General features: G+C 39.8%; 1 protein-coding gene across 7 annotated transcripts in view; it reads left to right on the top strand.

The window, feature by feature from the left end:
- The window catches only part of MTOR (mechanistic target of rapamycin kinase), a 66176-nt gene that overhangs the window by 43187 nt on the left and 1271 nt on the right, over nt 1–21718 (top strand). For 2 of the 7 annotated variants that reach the window (XM_087755222.1, XM_087755223.1), the window contains 25 exons: nt 356–433; nt 843–950; nt 2981–3106; nt 3760–3891; nt 6672–6787; nt 8108–8225; nt 9011–9217; nt 9839–9939; nt 10204–10300; nt 10931–11029; nt 11613–11735; nt 12354–12536; nt 13180–13314; nt 13602–13776; nt 14010–14145; nt 14859–15006; nt 15717–15839; nt 16305–16387; nt 17924–17996; nt 18354–18428; nt 18939–19074; nt 19478–19543; nt 20251–20331; nt 20635–20715; nt 21362–21467. In XM_087755222.1, coding sequence (XP_087611348.1) covers nt 356–433; nt 843–950; nt 2981–3106; nt 3760–3891; nt 6672–6787; nt 8108–8225; nt 9011–9217; nt 9839–9939; nt 10204–10300; nt 10931–11029; nt 11613–11735; nt 12354–12536; nt 13180–13314; nt 13602–13776; nt 14010–14145; nt 14859–15006; nt 15717–15839; nt 16305–16387; nt 17924–17996; nt 18354–18428; nt 18939–19074; nt 19478–19543; nt 20251–20331; nt 20635–20715; nt 21362–21467 — 2906 coding nt within the window. Of the gene's footprint in view, nt 1–355; nt 434–842; nt 951–2980; nt 3107–3759; nt 3892–6671; nt 6788–8107; nt 8226–9010; nt 9218–9838; nt 9940–10203; nt 10301–10930; nt 11030–11612; nt 11736–12353; nt 12537–13179; nt 13315–13601; nt 13777–14009; nt 14146–14858; nt 15007–15716; nt 16187–16304; nt 16388–16678; nt 16775–16809; nt 16951–17923; nt 17997–18353; nt 18429–18938; nt 19075–19477; nt 19544–20250; nt 20332–20634; nt 20716–21361; nt 21468–21718 lie in introns of those variants that run through there. The other 5 variants (XR_015704269.1, XR_015704270.1, XR_015704271.1 and 2 more) reach the window with 5 other exon arrangements.

Below are 21718 nucleotides of genomic sequence, written 5' to 3' on the forward strand. Positions count from 1 at the left end.
TAACTGATTCTCTTGCACTAAAATGTGAACTTCTCTCTTTTTTTCTATAAATGTTATTAATTATGATCTCTACAATGACAGTAGGATTAGAAATACTGCAAACTTTGATTTGGTAGAAAGACAAACTTCCGACTGTGCAGGTGATAAATGAAGCCCCCTTGACTTCCCCTATACCTGTCCCTGGACACTGTTTTCCTGTCAATTCTTTCTATTGATAGCATCCTTTCCTGGGTCTTGTTGGAGAATGGGAACAATGCCAGCTTTGTTCATGAGATGGAACAGATGAATAGCAGTTCCAACAGTTGAGTCTAGATAAAACATACCACCTTTGCCCCAATATCTTGTTCTATTTCAGTGCATTGACAAAGCCAGAGATCTGCTAGATGCTGAGCTGACTGCCATGGCAGGAGAGAGCTACAGTCGAGCCTACGGGGTAAGTGTCTAACTCTCAGCCTTCATTCTCTTCATTGCTGCTTCAGACTGTCCCTAGAAGTTGTATAAAACTTCTGAGTAGCACTTGTATCAAATATAAGACCTGTGTAGACCCACAAGCTAAATGGCTTTTGTCAGGTAAGAAATATAACTTTGTAGGAACAGCTTTGGGAAAAATTAAACAGTGAAGTGAGCTACACACACACACACACCCCCACACACACCCCCCAAAAGAAATGAGTTGACATTTAGAAGGTTTGAATCAGCAGATCGTCTACATACCAGTATGTAGCAGTCAGTCCTTACCTGTTGGGCAGCATATGTACTTAAGATTTTGATGCCAAAATACTGTTCCTTAATTATAGATTTGTTCTGTAGTGATTGGGATGGAATGTGATTGTTTCCTTCAGGCTATGGTATCCTGCCAGATGCTGTCAGAGCTGGAAGAGGTTATCCAGTATAAACTTGTACCAGAACGCCGTGAGATCATCCGCCAGATCTGGTGGGAAAGACTGCAGGTACGTCTATGTAAAGATCAAGTCTGGAGATGCTGATGTGCTGGCATGAACAGCTTCCTTTCGAGTCAGTGTGATGGCTCAGCAAATCTTTCCAGTTCTCTTTCTATCCCAGTAGCATATATGCTTACATGGCTGCATGCTGTCTGTCTCCTTTGTGCTTGTCCTGGTTGTTTGCGCTTTTTTTGGTTAATGTTCCTGAGGTGTCTACTGATGTGACACTTTAGTAGGGTGACTTAAGCCTCGAAATAGATGTGTATAGAATGGAGATGCTAGTAACATCTCCAAGGCTGCTTATCTCAGTGTTGGATCACACCTGGAAATACTGGTTTGGATAAGACTAGTTTGAACTTTTTACCTGGCTGGCTGCATTTTAAGGAGAAGTGAATTCTCTCACAATGCTGGAAAACTGGACAGAGAATTCACACACTTGTAAAAGATTGTCCTGTTCCTTTTTGACTACTTACAAGAACACTTCCAATTGATTGGTGGCACTTAGGCACATGGAAGGTCTTTTGCAACCTAAATGATTCTATGATTTTGTGATTAGCCTTGTCCTCTTAAGAGACCTTTACCAATGCTGCTTGTCCTGTATTTAAAGAGAAGTTTGCGCCTTTCTTACTCTAAACAGCAAAAATCCAAAGCACCTCTGAAGATTTAAATCAGCCAAATATTTTGAGATTATTTCCTTACAAGAGGCATCCCTGCAGTGAAAGTGAACATCATGAGATGTAGGAATACTGTTTAAATAAGTGATTTCTGCAAGGGAAGTGGGGAAAAAAAAACCCCATAATTAGGGTAAAATGCTCTAATTATACCAGATTTTGATACGCTGCCTGGAGGAAGAATTTCTCCCTGTGCAGAGTTCTTCAATGTGACTGCTATATCTGCCTCCATATGAAAGACTGTTGCTGCTGTATATTTTTTAGCTGTTTGGGAAACTGTGACAAAGCTTTTAGTCTCCCATCTGCATTCCTGTCTGGAAAAGCTCAGGAGCATTCCACTGGGCTGGAGAAACTGAGTGACAGGAAGTGTAATGTCTGAATACAGCTGTTTATAGTCCTGAAAGCAGTACATACAGTTCTTGCACATTTTATAGCTGCTTTTTAATAATTTTAAAATGCCTATTGGATGAGGTTTATTTGGGTGTTAGGGAACAAGCTTTGCCTAACTTCCCAGCCCTCAATTTTGGGGGAAAAAGGGAAAGAAATAGATGCTTGGTGCTAAGGTCCTTGCTGCCATTGGAAATTCTTTTGTTTACCTCAAAACTAAGTCTAAGTCATCTCTGGATCACTACGAACTTCAGAGCATCACTGTTACCCTGACGTACTTGGCCATTACAGTAAGCACCATGTGTTTGGTTGTTACTGTCCCTTCCACAATTCTAACTCTCTGTAGCATCCTTGAATTTTTGAAATACAGACTCATCCTGCTCTGACTGACAATGTTGTTGTGCCTCTCCCTTCAGACAGACAAGAACCAGACAATGCTTGCACAAGCAGCATAGCAGTTGGAACTGCAGCTTCTGGCAGAATATCAGTTCAGTCATGCCAGCCTCTAAAAGCAACACATGCAAGGAGAACAAAAAAGGGCAATAACAAAAATATCTTTGCAACCATTTGGTTTTGTACCATCTCCATATTGAGGTTTGTCACTGTTTAAACCAAAGATAGGCTTCAAAACTAGGTTGAGAAGGGTTATAAAACTCTTGACTTGTTTTGGAATTGCACAAAGAGCTTTCCTGATTTTTGGATGCATTTCTGCTTTAGAAGCTTTTCACCTTTTTCCATTAGAGGGTATCGTTAGACTGCAAACACCAAGCTGGCTGCAGAGAATGAGTCAAGAACTTAACCTTCTTCACACATTGCAGTATTAAAGGCATAGCCAGCTAGTTTGTAATGTCAGCCTGCTGTGAATTATGGGTACTGAAGTCTCTCCATCTTGGGAAAAGTCCCTTCAGATTCTGAATTAAGCCTCTGTGGAGCAGATTGGAGAAAAAATGCTAACAAGTTCTCTCTTCCTTTTTCTCTCAGGGCTGCCAACGAATTGTGGAAGACTGGCAAAGAATATTGATGGTCCGATCTCTTGTTGTGAATCCTCATGAGGACATGAGAACTTGGCTCAAGTATGCCAGCTTGTGTGGCAAGAGTGGGAGACTGGTAAGCATTATCAAGCTCTACCCTCTACAGCAGGTTTTTAGATGACTGGCTTTGTCATGCTGCTTCAACCTTGAGTGTTTCCAAATACTTTAATTGCCCAAGTGGGATGGGCTCTCCTCTGAGGAGGAGACTGGTCAGAAATTGCTGAAATGCTAAAATTGTAACCAGCGTAGAGCTCATGCTTGTGGCCAAGGTTATTTTTGTGGGACTAGTATTATACCTGAGAGCCTCAGGGCCAATTTTTTTGTTGCATGCTATACCTGAAAGTTCTTATGCAGCACTGGTAATTATTAATAATGGCTCTCTCTGCTAAAGCACTCTTTGTCAAATCTAGAGTGTCATATTGTTATTGTTGAACATTACAATCCTATTTCAACATTCACCACAAGATTTATTACCAAAAATAATTGAAATCGAGACTTTACGCTCTCTACTGGCTTCTGAAATGAGAATTTAACACTCTGATCCCAGTGAAGACATATGGTTTATCATGTGGTATTCTCAAGAGTCCAGGGAGTGGTAATAAGGCTGCTATGTCTGTGTTTTATGTTGAGGAAGTATTTTTTAGTGATGGGCAACTCCGCAGTCAATATGACATGGAGGTAGAAATGAGCTTGTTTTAACCTGCTTTTTCTCTTTGCAACTTTCTCCAGGCTTTGGCCCATAAGACACTTGTCCTGCTCTTGGGAGTAGATCCATCTCGACAGCTGGATCACCCACTGCCAACAGTACATCCCCAAGTGACTTATGCGTACATGAAACACATGTGGAAGAGTGCCCGCAAGGTACAAAAAACCATCGTACTCTCTACATTTCATTGCTCAGGTTTTGTGCAGTGGCATGCACGTTAGCTCTTCATAATCCCCACAGAACAAAGTCAAGACTGAAGGTTTTCTTTTTGCTCACCTAAAAAAGAGTAACTAATCCCTTTCCTTATTGTTATTCAGGAGATAAGCTTTTGAAATTTTCTTTTAACACTCTGTAGTGACAGAAAAGGCCTGGCCCTAATTTTATTTCCTACGTGGAAAGATTATTTTTGCTAAACCAATATCAGGTACCCAAGGGATGTAGCCAAGATTAATGGTCAATAGTAGCTCTGCTGTCCTCACCAGGATTTTACTGTGTAGGTTTGGTGCTTCACTTTTCATCCGCTGTTCTGATTGCCAGGTCTCTGCACTGTACCTATGGTCAGGGTTTTAGAAAAATATCCTGAACAGTTTGTACTTAGTTGCTGAGCAGAACTGACTTTTATTAAGGACATTATTGAAAATTTCTAACTGAAAGACAGCTGAAAAGTACATAGGGTTTTGTCATGGGAACAATTTGGCTCCAAAGAGCCTAGGGTGAATGTTTTTGACATTGCAACACAGGGAGAATTTACATAATCAAATCCAATAAGCTCCAGACTGGATAACTTTATCTTTTTTTTAATATACATTAAAGCCTCCATTTATTCTCATATTCTGCCACATCTTTTTTATTTTTCCTGTCTTTGGGATTGCCAGCACTGGAGCAGAGCCATTGCTATGGGAACATTGCCATGACCTAGCTATTCTTTATTTGAATTTAAAAACCAGAAGGAGCTGCTGCTGAGGCCCTGTTCGATTGGCTTTGTAAAATAGTGTAATGGTCTCTTACCTTCTTCAGTAAATGACCCAAGAAGTATATGGGTCTTTTCTGCCTACCTCTTTGAGTGAAAGTGGACTTTTGTGTGTTTGACCTCTGATAAAGAAACAAACAGACAAGATGCAAGAAACTGGTGCAGTTGTAGAAAGCAGAATGAAAGAAGGCACAAAGATTAAGGGGATGGGGGAAGAGAATGTCTCTAAAATCAACTGATGCAAGAATATGTGGAGCCCATGAAAACAGGAAAAAGATTAGAAAAGCAGCAGGAAAAAAGCTGGCATCTAGATGGAACCAGCCACATAGCACTTGCAGAGCTGCACAACAATCTTTTCTTAAACAACAGATAAAAATATGGATAAGTAAACCCTATTGCATCTCTTCTAACGAGGACCTTTGCTAGCAGCTGCATTCTACAGATATATACCATAACAAGGCTGCATACAAGCTTAGGAATTCAGTTCTTAAAGAAAACTTACTGCTTTCAGTCTTAAGTGCTCTGCTTGTCAGTTTATGGTGATCAGTTTTCAATATCAATGGAAACTGAAGAGCAGATTGTTGGGTGTGTCTGGATATGAGAGGGGCACATAACTGTTCAGCAATATCTTTCTGCCTATTTTTGACAAATGTCTGGCATAACAGCATAACTATTTATAAGATCGTTATTTCCCCCTCATCCCCTTCTAACCAAGTATCTAGGTTACAAACTGTGGAATGCCCCCCATTAATGTTAATAGTGTGATACTTTCTTTTATTTCACCCTGGGCTAAAACCTTTTTTCCTGACAATTGACTTGTGCACACTGACATTTGAATGGGATAGATGAGGCATTTCAGCTCAGGTGACTCTTGTTTCACTCTAAAGTAGCTCATTCCTGTAGATGGAACAGATGTAAATTGGACTCTTAATAGCATATTCCGCAGTTTCTGACCTGAAATGACCTTGCAGATTGCAAGAGCTTTACTCTAATTGTTTCCAGCAAAGCATGCATGCTTTTTTTCTTAAATCTGTAATTTCAGGTTTTCTTACCCCGTAAGTCTTTCCAAGGAATTTCAAAAAGAGTCTTCCCTCAAAATTTGGTTGTGCAAGTTGCTTTAGCACTACTGCCTTATGTAATCTGCTGGCAAAGGAGCAATGTACATTTGTACTTCTTAAATAACCTTAGGAGACATCTAGACTTTAATTTGTTGAAACAACTCAAAGTTTACGTCCCATGGTATGTACTGTAAGCCTAGCCAAAGCTGAGGGGTTAGGAGGGAAGATCGAGAAGCTGCAAGTTTTCCTTCAGGCATTATTTTCTCAAATTGGGTTTTTTTTCAGGCCATAGTATATTACAGACAGGCTTGTCTGGATTTGTGATCCTGTCTATTATGATAGTGACCTGGTCAGATACAGTTTGTAAGCTACAAACATTTGTTTGATTGTTGGAATTGCTGGACTGTCTTTGATGTGCATGCTCAATTGCAACTGACACACCTCTATATCATTACTAGAATCTCACTCTGCATGAGCAGTAACATGACATTCTCTGCTGCTGAAGTTTTCTTCTTGTACAGATGAACTTGTTGCATTGCCGGAGTTGAGTTTTTGTACATCAGTGCACAATGTTAGCTTATGTTATGGTCAGTCATGCTTTTGACTGTTAGGTATGACGTGAAGGTGTGCCTAGCATTGGAAGGATGCAGTTACTTGTTCCTCAGTGTAGCAATTCAGTGGCCAGATTTCTGAGACATCAAGAATCTCTAACCTCTTCATTTATTTGGTGCTGCATATTTAGAGTATAAACTGATTTTAGAGGGGTGTAAATGGCTAAAAAGCTTTGAAAGAAAACAAAACTGTACTTTTTGCTTTCAGTGAAAATTTTATTTCCACATTGTTGTCTTCTCTTGTGAAGTTGTATTTAACCCCTGTGGTCCTTACTGCAACCATCATCCAATTACAGATTGATGCGTTCCAGCACATGCAGCACTTCGTGCAGACAATGCAGCAGCAGGCACAGCATGCTATTGCAACTGAGGACCAGCAGCACAAGCAGGAACTCCACAAGCTCATGGCACGGTCAGCACCTGGTCCTTGGACACCCTTTAACTATAGAGTGAAACTGATGCCTTTCCTGAGGTTGCAGGGTCCATGCAGATGACGCATTTCAGACAAGGCGCATGTTTTGATTAAAAGGAACACGGGATTTCTCATTTCGCTGTTAGAGGCCCAGTTGGTATTACATTGTTATCTATCACATAATTTTCAGTAAATGTTATTGTGACACATCAGCGTAAACAAGCTTATATTTGTCGCTGGCGGCTGGTTGTATTTTTCCAGCACTGTGGCTCACTGGCAGAGCTCTCAGCATGGCTATTTCTTTGGTTTTCAGGAGGTCCAGTCAGTAGGAAAGAAACACTTCCCACATGCCTGGCACATCTGTGCTTGGCAGCGTGGGCCCTTAATACAACAGCAGTGCTTTGGGCAATAGGTGCCCAGCATGTGATGGTCTCTTAAAATATTGTTGCATTAAAAACACATCTTATAATCTCCACTTTCCTCTATGGATCTGGAGGTGCCAGATCTGTTGTTTTAAATTTAAAGAAAAAATCCCATAGTGCTTACTACTGAGAGGTTTTTTTTAATTTTTTTTAAAGGGAGGCACGCACTTAATTTGCTTTTATGAGAATAGGAACTTGATAACAGCATCGTCTCATATTTTTCAGAGTGACTATCATGGAAGGCAAATTAGTAATGAGTTGCGCATGATATTTTTCTTGCGCAATGCTTTCTGGAAAACTCAAAATACAGAAAGGACAGCTGTGTAACTGTGGTATTTAAAGCCTGCTGAGGGAGCAAAGTGTTAAGCTTTGCACAAACCTTCACAGCCCCACCCTGCTGCAGTAAAAAATATGTTGTTTTTCCTTTCCTCGGGGAGGGGATGACTTAATGGGGTTCTGGCTTGGGGGAAGAGCAGTTGCTCTGTGTTTCCACTGTTTGTCCATCACAGCTTTCTCTCCAGAAGGCTAGTTCGTATGTTGATAAGTACAACTAGCCAGCACATATGCTGTGTGCATTTTATCAATACTGAAGAAGTCTTTTGATGCTACTGTTAGCTACTTCTTACATTTACAACCGATATAAATGAGCAACAAAGTTTGACCCTCACCTTTCCCCCAAAAGTTAAACCGTTAACTAGTTAGCTCCACACTTACAATCAGGATGTAGGTGTTTTGAACCTTACATGCTAACCTGTACACTCCCAGTCTGCAGCAGAGACTTACTGAGTGGGTTTACCACATGAAATGTCTTTCAGACTTCGGATAAGAAGTCTGGCTCTTAATCCAGCAGGCTTCGTTTTCATTCTAGGTTGAGTCAATAATCCCTTTGCTTAACCAGGTGTTTCCTGAAACTGGGTGAGTGGCAGCTAAACCTGCAAGGCATCAACGAGAGTACCATCCCCAAAGTCTTGCAATACTACAGTGCTGCAACAGAGCATGATCGCAACTGGTACAAGGTCAGTAAGGAAAAGGTTCCAGGCACCATTGCAGAGAGATCAGTAAATCTGATCACATCCCATAGTACAGGAAAGGAAGGTGCTCATAGGAATATCTCGTATAACTATCTGCCTTGTTGCTGTGAGCAGGAATAAAAAAAAAACAACAGAGAAAGCAGCCCAAGGCAACCATGAGATTCTTGTTTAGAATTTTATCTGGCTGCTAAAACTGGGCCACAATTCAGTTTCTATTCCTGCTTTTGGGACTGTCTCTCCCATCAGTTAATAGTGAAGGAGAAAGGATAATCTAAACGGAAAAAGTTTAACTTATTTTCACTTAGGATACTTGAACTACTTGTTGCTGATTCTCCAAAGAGCATTTGATTTCAGGGTTGTGAAATTTCAATTAATATGTGGTGCCAGATCTTCTTCGGGGCAGCCATGCTCTGCATTTCTTCCTGTTACACTTCCCCTAGTCCTAACATATTAATCTTCATTTTAAGCTTCGAAAAATTAAGGTGTATGTGAATGGAATGTGATTTTAATTTTTGCTACAGAACTCCTTTGCCTTAATATCCAACAGGGACCTCCTGGCCAAGAACTCACCATGATATTATTTAAGATAATAAGACAGTTAAAACTACAAGTGATTAGAGAAAGCAAAGCATTGTGTTGTCTGCAGGGTATTACTTACTACTGTTGTCCATGGACTCAGAAAGGTTGGATTATTATCTCTAATAATTAGAAAGTACAGGTTGCAGAAAGGATTCATCTTCCTATTGACTTTTGTTCTCTCTTGTTGGCAGGCCTGGCATGCCTGGGCAGTGATGAACTTTGAAGCAGTGCTTCACTACAAGCACCAAAATCAGGCCAGAGATGAAAAGAAGAAACTACGTCATGCCAGTGGAGCCAGCATCACCAGCGCTAACACTGAGGGCAGTAATAGTGAGAGTGATGCAGAGAGCACGGAGAACAGTCCGATCCCATCTCCAGTGCAGAAAAAAGTCACTGAGGTACCCTTCTTCCCTGTTTATCTTGAGAGATTGGTACTTACTGCTTAAATGCAGAAAAATGTTCTCGCAGGGAACAAGCTACTGTGCGTACCTCGCTTGTGGAAGCTCTGTGTGTGTGTGTGTGTGTGTGTGTATGCTCATAGCTCACAGCAAAAGTGAGGAAGTTCATGTTAACTCAGTGTTAAGGGAAGAGGACTAAATTAATGCAAATGATCGTAAGTTAGCAAAGGCATGGATAGCTATCATAGGTGATATGATGTGCGTTAACAAGTTTTGCTGCTGAAGCCCTTCATGAAAGACTGAGGCATCTCTTTTACTTACCAGTTATAGTAGGGTTGTATTTTTTAGGCTGCTTTGCTGTCCATAGTTTTGCCAATGAACTGAAACTGTAAAAACACTTCAGAGTATGTTCCCTGTCAGGCTGAAAGGCCTATGCGTAGTCAAGCAAAACATAAATTCCAGGAGCAACATGTCCCGTGAGGAGTATGAGCAGAAGTCAACTATAATGTAGATTAGATCTATGTTTCCACATATTTGTCCCTCTTTCCACTTGCTGAGTTTAGGATTCGTGTGGATTAACGTGCTTGTGTAGAACTAACGCAGCAATTTTCATTCCAAAAGGATTTATCCAAAACCCTCTTGATGTACACAGTCCCTGCTGTCCAGGGTTTCTTCCGATCCATATCTCTGTCTCGAGGAAACAACCTGCAAGACACTCTGAGGTACATAATAAAGCAAACAGTAAATGAAATCCAGCTGATAAGGGCACATGGTTTAAGATTTGGTGGAACTTGTTTCTGATCTTTTTGTTATGGTTAAACTAAGAGAATGCTTCAGTCCAAGCTAATTTGTTAGGCGGATTAGCCCTTATCCTACTATCTCTAGGTTCTGGGAAGAGTCACTTGTAAATGGGTCTGAAGGTATTCAACTGGAATGGTTTGGGGTTTTTTTGTTTCATTCCCAATGAATGTATTTCTCTTTTTAAGAGTCCTTACTCTGTGGTTTGACTATGGTCACTGGCCTGATGTGAATGAGGCTTTGGTAGAAGGAGTCAAGGCGATCCAAATAGATACTTGGCTGCAGGTAAGGCACACAAAGGGCTAAGACAAATCTCAGTTCTGGGGGGAGCTTGGGGATTTGTTATGTGATATCCATGATGATCCTTTGCTAAACAGTCCTCTGTAGGTGAATGGTGAGAGCAGTGTGCACTGATTTAACAAGCATCTTGAACAGAGACATGAGAAACATTCTTGCATGCATTTCTGTATTTATATGCAGACTAGTGCATATGAATGAGAAGAATGAAAACTTTTAAAATTGAAGATGACATGCATTAAGTGGTGATCAAGTATAAAACACCACTGTGCTGCTCTGATGTAATTCAGACAGTCTATTTCAGGATTGCTTTGTAGAATAACTCTTGTAAATAAATAAAAAAAGGTTTTATTTCTTATTTGAGCATTATGCTTCAAGACACGTCTTACTCTTTCCATAAGAGGATCCTGTAACAGTTTTGCACAGAACACTTGTGATCTCACTGAGCTGTTCTGCGTTTCTAACACTGTTTGGAACTTTGCGTTACCCTCTGACCATCTCAAAAATGAGTGGTGGCCTCCTTTAGAGACTGTGAGGTCTCTAGCAGAGGGCAGAACAGCTTGTGAACTAAACACGTGAGATGACAGGGATGCTTATGTTACTTATCCTTACTACTAGGTTATCCCTCAGCTCATTGCAAGAATTGACACCCCTCGACCATTAGTAGGACGTCTCATTCATCAGCTCCTCACAGATATTGGACGGTATCATCCCCAGGTAAGCTTTGGCTTAGAGGAGGAATTTCTGTAGACTGATAGCCAATTAAAGCTTTTCCTGTGTTCCATTTCACCTAGTCTAGATGCCTGCACTGGAAGTCCCAGCAAGTGAGGATAGTGAGGGTGGGGACTATTTCTGCTGCTGCTTCTTTCGCCTCAGCACTGTTCACATAAAAACAGAAAGAAGAGGTGGATGAGCCACGCAGCAGGGGAAGTTCTCTCCGTCTAATAGAATACTGGGTAGTGCAAATCACCTTCTTAAATCTCATTAAGTGACTACTAAGAGGGCTACCTCATAGATGTTTTATCTGAATTTCTTCCTACAGTGTGAAAATCACAAAACGCTAAAAACAGTTTTCTGTTGTTTCAGTTTGATACATTCTGCTACTCAGTGAATTAAAGTCTTGTAAGCTTTTCAGATTGGAAAAGTTCGAATAGCAAATTCCTATCGCCTCTTTCCAGAAGGAAGCTTGCTTTCTCTTGTCTAGCCTTAAGGCTCCTATTTATTAATGCTTTGCTAATCTTTCAATTTATGTAGCTCTTCTGTGTGGTTCTAAAATATTATTGGTTGATATCCGTTGTAGGCTTTGATCTATCCTTTGACTGTGGCCTCTAAATCTACAACCACTGCTCGCCACAACGCTGCAAATAAGATCTTGAAAAACATGTGCGAGCACAGTAACACTCTGGTGCAGCAGGCAATGATGGTGAGTACTTAGTGTCCCATAAAGTGTATTGTGTTTCAGGAATGGATGTACCACAGGTGTAATAACACAGAATGACTATTCGTTGCTAATTTTGTTCAAGTACAGTTCATTTGGGTTTTTTGCATTTGGAAGAAGTTACAGTATTAGTATAATTTCAAGAGAATGCTTTAATTTAAAAAGGACCATAACATTCAAACACTGAGTTCTTGTGTGTCCTTATGAATAGATTTAGAGAAGAAATAAAGGAAGAATCATTGTTCCATAAATAGATATTTCTGCTTAATGAAAAATGGAAACAAAACTTACCAAGTATAGCATGGAAAGAGTAATTTAATTCATTTGCTAAAGATTTTTATGAATAAAAAGTAATGCTTTCAGGCCACGCTACATAAATAAATAGAAAATTTCAAAGGCAATAAATAGGGTGAGAAAAGTCTGATCAGCTTCTTGCAGAAAAAAAGTGTAATAGAATTGTGGGTGTTCCTGTGGCTCCCTCTAGCTGCCAGCAACAAATATTTCATAATCATTAGAGAAGAAAGTAGTTTTGCATTTGTAAGTCAATATACAGTCATAGCGTTTTTCTTTAAGTGTTTAATCTTTTTTCCTGTCCTAAAACAGGTGAGTGAAGAGCTAATCCGTGTAGCCATCCTATGGCATGAGATGTGGCATGAAGGATTGGAAGAAGCATCTCGTCTATACTTTGGAGAAAGGAATGTGAAGGGAATGTTTGAGGTGCTGGAACCACTTCATGCAATGATGGAGCGTGGGCCTCAGACTTTAAAAGAGACATCCTTCAATCAGGTATCAGCAAATGGCCGAGAACATAACCTTCTGCATGCCCTCAAAAACAGGCAGGACAGCCGCCTGCCCCAGATGTGTTACAAGGACCTTTGCAATCTAACACAGAGTAAAGCTCTTGGGACTCATGTTAGTTGCAGACTTCATTATTGACACTTATCTTCAGATCTGTATTGCTTTTGGTGACTACAGTACTACAGGGGCCATGGTAGTACAAATTGCCCTGGAGTCTTATATCAGCTGCGTGCCTGATAGGGTCTGGAAAACATACAACTGCTCTGCAGTTAATTCTTCTAACTCCAGTCTGCTTTGCTTCATGGTAACCACTAGTACAGATGACCTCTCTCAAGCCAGCAAAAGGAATTAATTTGAGCTCATGAGCCTACTGTTAAAGGGTGATTCTATTCATTCTGTTGCCTCCTATCGTGAAGTCTATTTGCGAGCAACGTTGTCTAATAAACTCGCTGCCTGTCTTGAATCCAGGAATTTCTGGATCTTTAATTCCGATATGCTATAAAAATGGGAGATCAAGAATTTGTAATGCAATTTGAAAATAGACTGTGATGTAGGTATTAAGTGGTTTCCACCTGTTCCACTATAGTCTGTAGAAATGTTTTTCTTTTGTTTTTTTTCACTTCTTCCCTAGGCCTATGGCAGAGATCTAATGGAAGCTCAGGAATGGTGCAGGAAGTACATGAAATCAGGAAATGTCAAAGACCTAACGCAGGCTTGGGATCTCTATTACCATGTGTTCCGGCGTATCTCAAAGCAGCTGCCTCAGGTGGGGGGAGACGGTACAGTTCTGTTGTGGGTCTTACAGTGCAAGTTGCCAATACCAATCTTTGTTTCATGTTTTCTGATTATTCAGAACATTCAAATTCAGTGTTCTGGAAATACCTGCATATGATTTGCTGCAAGTTTGCTGCTTATGCAGCACTTTCTGCAAGCATCTGAAGTATTGACAACTGACTGAACGGTTTTAGGTCCCTCAACAGCATGAACTCTTCAAATGTGTCAGTGAGATTTAACTGAAATTCTGGTGGGTTGTATTTCTTTTGGTTTTGGTAGCTCACTTCATTGGAACTACAGTACGTGTCACCAAAACTCTTAATGTGCCGGGACCTGGAATTGGCAGTGCCAGGAACGTACGATCCCAACCAGCCCATCATACGCATTCAGTCCATTGCACCCTCGCTGCAGGTCATCACCTCCAAGCAGCGGCCCAGGAAGTTAACATTAATGGGTAAGACAGAGCAGTTTTCACTTAGCTATTCTAGTATTTAAACAGTTGTTGCTTTTAGGTCAAACTGCATATTTACCAGGTAAAACATCTCTAACATTTCCTTTCAAGTGAGGTATTTCTTAGTAGTCTGGTCAGTCTGACTGCCACACTTTCCAGTTCTTCAGTGCACGTGTATTTACTCTTGTCTGTTAGTTTGGCAAGAGTAAACTTTTTGCGTATTAATTCTTTCGCAGGAAGCAATGGGCATGAGTTTGTGTTCCTTCTGAAAGGTCACGAAGACCTTCGCCAAGATGAGAGAGTGATGCAGCTTTTTGGGTTGGTCAACACTCTGCTAGCAAATGACCCAACTTCTCTTCGTAAAAACCTCAGGTATGCGTTGTGGCTAATCACTGAATGTGCTTGTGCACAAGTGACACCCTACATAGGTGCCGTTCCCAAGTAACCCTTGGCACAACCAGCTGGTTTGTGAGAAAATGACGAATCTTGGAACTAAGTTAATTTAAAACAAAAAGAGAGAGAGAGAAAGAAAGAAACATTCAAGAATTCAAACTTGGAGGAAACATACCCTGAGGGGATCATTTGCTTTACGTAATTGAAGTCCCGTCTCATAAACAGTTACAGTCTTTGAGGCAACCCCTATTTCAAGATAGCTTGAGCACTGCCGTAGGAGCCTGAGAACAGGTTTTTTTTGTCAAGGATTTTTTTTTATTATAGTCACTAAATAGCTCACTAAATAGCTTGGTGAGTAGTCACTGACTGCAGTTCTGTACAGTGTCTTTCAAGCATGAACATATCAAATGTCATGTGCAAATAATAGATCATCGTGTGTGACATAACATCTACCTTCTGAAAGCAGTGTTAGTGAAACCCACGTAAGCTTTGAGAATGTCTGTAGATTATCTGGCAGCAATCTATGCAAATGGATGTTTCAGGTCTTTTTGAAAAGAAGAAAAGCAGGGCAACTACTGAAGAGACAATTTGGATCAGAATGAGATTTAGTAGTAGTTCTTTTAAGCATCTCAAAATGTAATAGTTCACAACACACAACAATTTGAGCTCTGATTCTCTATTTTTTCCTGTAGCATCCAGAGATATGCTGTTATTCCACTGTCTACAAATTCAGGCTTGATTGGTTGGGTTCCCCACTGTGACACACTGCATGCTCTCATCCGAGACTACAGAGAGAAGAAAAAGATCCTGCTCAACATTGAACATCGCATCATGCTGAGGGTAAAGGGCAGAGTTTTTGGTACATTCTTTTAGGACTCCAGTGTCTTAATGAAGAATAATGGTGTGCAGCTTGTTCTTCCTTCGCCCATTTTCTGATTGTTATTGGTACCAGTAATAAATGCAAAAATATCAGATGAGAGTTATAAAATGCTACAAAGAGGTAAAATTGGCCATACGTTTATTTGTTTCTCCTTTCCTGTTTTAGCAGTGACCACAAGTTGTTACCATCTGGTGACTAAAATGTGCTTGGAATTTTGCGTGACTATGATGTGCCTTATACAGTGCCATGCTGCTGGCATTTACAAACATTGTGTCTAAGCAACAGGGCCAAAATTAGATAGACTGGAGAAAGTGAACAATACTAGAAGAGTTGAGTTTCCTGCCAAAAAGGAAAGCATGTGCCAACCCTGAAGACTGACTTGGATAATGTTTTTTGAAACATATTTACCTTCACAGTATTTTAATTAAATATGGCTATGGAATACTTTGTGGATGCTAAATCATTTGCTATCCCATTTAAAATGAATTCTTCACTGTCAGGTAGTCATCTCGCTGTGTTTGGGAACATACTGGTCAGTCTACAAATAATTTCAATATAAACTTGATATGAAATTATTTGTGATTACTGTGTTCTCATAGTACAACTAGGGATTACTAGGGTGGTTGGTTTTTTTTTTTTTAAGTTGCTGAGTGTCACTTCTCAATTATAGATGGCTCCAGATTATGACCACCTGACTCTGATGCAGAAAGTAGAAGTATTTGAACATGCTGTCAATAACACAGCTGGTGATGACCTTGCCAAACTGCTGTGGTTGAAAAGTCCAAGCTCGGAGGTGAGTTCAGCACATGTAATGGCTTGTGTTTGGCAATCAGCATAATGTGGAATTACCTTCTCTGCAGAATGAGTGAGAGATGGTGTTTGTTCATCATAAACTCCAGATGAATCACTGCAGAACATGTATCCACACATGTGTATCCCCTCACAAGGGGCCTTATAAGGTTCAGATCACAGTGGCTGCCAGTGTGCAGTCCAAAGTACAAGACTGGAGACTGAAGCTCCATATACTGTGCCTGGGAAGAGAAAAGCAGGAGCCTCAGAATATATTCTCTTAATGGCTTAGACATCTAATTCAAGGCCACAGGATGTTTGAACTCCCTCAGGCTACGGAGTGTATTGAACGTAAGCATATCACAGTTTCGCTTTGTGCAAAATGCAAGTAGTTAATGTATAAATTAAAATATAAGCTGAAACATGCAACATGCCTGCCTGGCTTTTTCTGTTTTGTCTCTCCTTGTAGGTGTGGTTTGACAGAAGAACAAACTACACTCGTTCATTAGCTGTAATGTCAATGGTTGGGTACATTTTGGGCCTTGGGGACAGGTAAGTGAAATTGTAAAAGTTTCTTTTAAATAAAAGCGCAGACTGTGTAGGCCTATCAATTCATTCCTTGGATCTGTTCTTATGATAACATCTTTTATTCTGGTTATTGCTGAGTTGTAACGGTACTGTCTTTCAGGACCTAATTGTGCTGCCACTATTTTCAGCACTGCAGGCATGAGATGTAGGGCTTGTGTATCTTGAGTGCAAATAAGAGTTTTTTTCATATTGAGAGGAATACACACAGAATTACATCAAGGACCACAAGTTCTAATTTTGTCCTTTCACTTACAGAATGGGAAATCTTTCTCCATCCATTCTATAAAACAGAAATATTGTTGACTTTTGCCACCAATCTGTGTGCTTGCATGTGCTTCATGCATATGAGATGGCATTTTTTTTTTTTTTTTTTTTTTTTTGCAAAGTCTGTTAGGACTGTATGCATACATTCAGCTTTTTGGGGAAGAAAGAAGCACCATGATCAAGCATCAGTTTTTGTTCCATGAAGTAGCAAAAAGAAATGCAGAAAGTATTTAGTGGCAGAGGTCTTCTGATTCTCCCTCCAAGTGAGTTCAGTAACACTACTTATTTCGCATACTTTTTTGCCTGGTGGATATTTATTCTGTGAAGCAGGAACCTCTAGTGCTATGTATGTTCACAGCAGTTGTCAGAGACACATGAAGTCCCCAGAAATACTCCCCAAAGACTGCTCTAGACTTAAAATAAATGAAAGTTCATGTTGGTTTAACTATTACTTAACATGGTGCTTTTTCTGATCTGCAGCGCAGACATGTTCTCGAGAGAAGTATGTACAATCCAAATGGATTGAGCAAATAATGAAAAAAAAAAAGATAAAATGAACAAATGTTTGATTTAGTATATGGGTTACTGTCAAAAGGGGACGTCATAACTTCCAAAATACTTTTGAAGACAATATATTTTAGATTTAAGGTCTGTAATGCAAAACCAGCTAAACCCTCAAATGTTTTCACAAGAAAAGCTTTTATTCCTGACTTAAAGGTCTTCATAATGAAATTATAATCCTTTGAAAACTGAATTAAAACAAAATTGGAACAAGCCAACATGAATAGCAGCATCATGGTTTTCCTAGTCTGGACTGATGCTCTTCTCTTCTGGTGGTAATCCAATTTGCATTACTTCACCTATAGCATAATTCATTACATTTTTCTCTACTGAAAAAAATGAAAAAGCATAAAACAAGTAGAAGAATTTACCCTAACTGAAAAATAAATGTTCATATCCAAGAAACGTACTGATGCCTCTGGTCCAATAGGTTGTTTATCTTCCAAGGTGAGAAGATCTCTAACTCCTGAGAGGTAATTACAAAAATAATGTGATAGATGCACTGTCAGGAAGCTATTTTGTTCATCCTGAGATTGAAGATCTCAGACAAGCAAGCTGTCACTGGCTGTTCGTTTCCATGAAGATAAATATCATTTCAGACCGGAGCTGCTGTGATTTACTTTGTGTTTTTATAATGGTCTGTCACTGTTTTTTTCTCTTCCTCCTTCATCAAAGACACCCCTCCAATCTGATGTTAGACAGACTGAGTGGAAAGATCCTGCATATCGACTTTGGGGACTGTTTTGAGGTAAATCTTTGTACTTGGACATTAAATTTTCTGTGATATTTCACATTTCCTGGCAGAACAGAAATGAATCTATAGGCCAGGACAAACTGACCTTGGAGCATGATCCTGGGCAAGCCCTTTGGCTCTCTTTTGGGCTTCACTTTACCTACAAGCAAGATGAAAATAATAGATACTTTATCTCAGAGGCATGTTTTGCGGATTAGCTCACCACTGGAACAAAGAAAGAAGTGCTAACATCACTTATTTCCTATTTGGAATACAACCTTCAAGGTTGTAGCAAGAAAAACCCAATACTTATTAACTCCTAAATAATAAGTTAAGTATTAATTTACTAATTCTCCATCATTGTGTGTTTAGGTTGCAATGACAAGAGAGAAGTTCCCTGAGAAGATTCCATTTAGGTTAACAAGGATGCTGACAAATGCTATGGAGGTAAGCAACTCCTCTTTAATATGAAGGGGATTGTTCCTAGGGAAAATGGCACCAGTTTCTCAGTTTTTCCGGTATTTTCTGTTGTGGCTAAACCTCTCTACTCCTGTAAGAATCAGAGGTGTTAATATCTCAGCTGCATTTTCTCTAAGTTAAAATATCTCCTGTGATACTTACAATACATTGCAGTGGAAAGCAATTTTTTTCATCGATGCAAAAAAAACCCTGAAATTCCCCTAATTTCTTAGGCCTGCCTTAGGCTCCTCATTTCAAATAGCTGTTCGCATCAACCAGACACAGCCAATGGCATGGTACTTCACAAAGATCATCGTAATGGCAGAAGGGAGCATCTTAGTTTGTAATGAACATCTATCGTGTTCTCTTAATGAACAAAGCATAGTGGAAGTGAATTCCAGTTCAAAGCACAAGCTGCTTCCTGCTCCCTGAATGGTAGGGTTGGAGTTGCATAGTGAACAAAGCAACATGGTTGATTTACTTCTTTCTCTTCTGAAGGTGACAGGCCTCGATGGCAATTACAGAATCACCTGTCACACGGTGATGGAAGTCCTGCGTGAACATAAGGACAGCGTCATGGCTGTGCTTGAAGCCTTTGTGTATGATCCATTGTTGAATTGGCGGCTGATGGACAGTAAGTGATTCTGATAAAACAGTGACTTCAAGAGAGTAATCAGTCTGACTTCATACAAGAAATCCAGAAGCCTGACATCCAGTGTCTGTTTGAAGACAATCTGATGAAATTGTTGTTTTGCAAGCGCTATTTCTGTGCGCACACAGTTTTAGGGATTGTAATGTGAAATTACCGCAGTGGTTAAAACCGTTTTGCCCTGAAGCACAGACACTGAACTAAGCTACAAGCAAAATTACTTGGGTTGGTTTTGTATTAGTTGTCATCAGGAGATTGGAAGCTATTTTCAGGTGACATAAAATTTGGAGAAGGAGAAAGGCAATCAAGTCTGTATTGTTTGTGGACAAATTTGCTATGAAGCACTAGAACTCCAGTTCATACTTTTCAACCCATTATTTTCTTGCAGCAAATACAAAGGGCAATAAGCGCTCACGAACAAGAACAGACTCCTACTCAGCTAGTCAGTCAGTAGGTGAGTAGAAAAGATGGTGTATATCATGAATGTGTGGAGTGGGTTTTTTTAGCAGTGCACAAGACTGGGTAAATATTTTCAGTTGTCTTCTCAAAAGTAGACAGATAAACAGCTTATTATCATTAGCTTTAGGATTGGAAGCGGTGAGTTCAGTACTTCGGCTCAAAAAGCGGATGCTCCTTTACAGTTACATGAATGCCCTTCTGGAGCACATGCAAACTGATGTAATCCAAGGTATAATTGATAGTTATTTACTTAGCTGCCAAATATTAGCATACAAAACCGGGCAAGTAGTCATCTGACTGAATGTTGAGAGCTTTGCGTTGAATCTTAGCAGTTGTTTGCTATTGGACTGCAGAATAGGGACAGTATTTCATATGGAGAGTTCTAGAAATGAACATACTTATTTGATTGTAATTTTAGGTTAATTGTACGTAATTTCAAAATATCCTTCAATTACACTTTTATACAAACTGTTCCTACAAGTTGGATCAGGCATTTCGGTGTGTTAGTAGGGAAAAGATCATGTTTGCTCCTGTGACATGGTCCCATTAGTGATAGAGATGTGCAGTACACTTGGTCACAATCAAATATGCTTTTCAAATGAGCTGATTAACAGTTTTGTTAATGTTTCCAGAAGAATATTATTTTATCTGCCTCTCAGCTTCACATATATGCTTTTATGTTTTCATGGTGTTTTTCAACAGAAATGTTGGACAGTGTGGAATTGGGTGAGACAGCCCATAAGAAAACTGGGACCACAGTGCCTGAATCCATCCATTCCTTCAGTAAGTTTCATTGTTGTTTCTATACTGATGCAGAAATTTGTCCTTAGATCAGAAAATTTCATCGTGATCCGGATGCAATTATGTGAGATGGGACAGATACATTTCCTTGTCAGCACAAATGAGGAATATAATTATCTGTGTTCTCACATCCAAAAAGAAGTGACAGAAAATGTACCGGTATCTGGGTTTCTTTGCTCTCAAAATGGTATTTGTGGTGTTTGAGAAGGGCAGATGTAACAGCAGTACAATTGGTTTTATTGTTCAGATGAAGTCCTAATTCTCTTTCCTGCTTCTGTCTTTTAGTAGGAGATGGTCTAGTGAAGCCAGAAGCTCTAAACAAGAAGGCAATTCAAATCATCAACAGGGTTCGAGATAAGCTCACTGGTGAGCACGTTTTTAAGTTTATGTAAGATAAACATAAAATCTGGTGAGATAGATCAGCACTACTTTTAGTGTTTGTATTTTGTGTTAATCCTTGAATTTAACATATTCTGATTAAGTGGATGAGGCCATTTTCCTGGTTTTGACTAACACCGAAGTACTGATGCCTGCATTTAGATACAAAGGAGCCTGATTTGAAAAGTACAGAGGCGATTGTAACTAAACAAACTTCATATTTTGCATGTCTTAGCTTGTTAGTGGAAGTTGAATTTCTACTGTCCTGGCTTTATAGTTGGCAGCATTTAGTTGCGAAATTTTATGCTCTTAAAGTTGATAAGAAACTACCCATCACCTGCCAAATAATCTACTTGAAGGGATTAGGACCAGGATTCCAGCTACTGGGAAGTTATCTATCGTTGGTTTATCCGTTACTTGGCAAAGGTAAAAGGAAGAAACCACAATAACGGGGAAAACAGAGTTCTAGGCTCTGTATGCCTTTAGAGGTTCTCCATGTTTGGAAAATTTTGCATTTTGTATACTGTAAGGGAAGGGTAGTTAGAAGTCCTATCAGTCCTTAACTTGCCATCCAAGTTATGTTATATGATTTGTGACTTCCATTTATGTTGGTTTTCATCCTTTAATTTCAAAGGTCGAGACTTCTCTCATGATGAAACTCTTGATGTACCCACACAAGTAGAATTGCTCATTAAGCAAGCTACTTCTCATGAGAATCTGTGCCAGTGCTACATTGGATGGTGAGTTTGTCATTCAGCTAACCTTGCAAAGTTCTTCTCCGAATAATCTGAGCAGAGAACAGCTAAGGAAAATGTCACTTGTGTAGTTAGTTATGTAGGAGCCTTACCACATGTTGCATCTGCTCTGGTAAATTTTGCAAGCCAATGACAGCCATCCCATAGACAGTCCTCTGTAAGAAGGTTGGTGGTGTAAGTAGTGACAGGGATTTTAGAACATTTAAACCACAATCAGCTTCAACATTTTAAGTGTT

Source organism: Nipponia nippon, unplaced genomic scaffold (genome assembly GCF_047370975.1).
Source record: "Nipponia nippon isolate SJK-2023a ecotype South Korea unplaced genomic scaffold, ASM4737097v1 scaffold_19, whole genome shotgun sequence".
Taxonomy (NCBI): Eukaryota; Metazoa; Chordata; class Aves; order Pelecaniformes; family Threskiornithidae; genus Nipponia; species Nipponia nippon.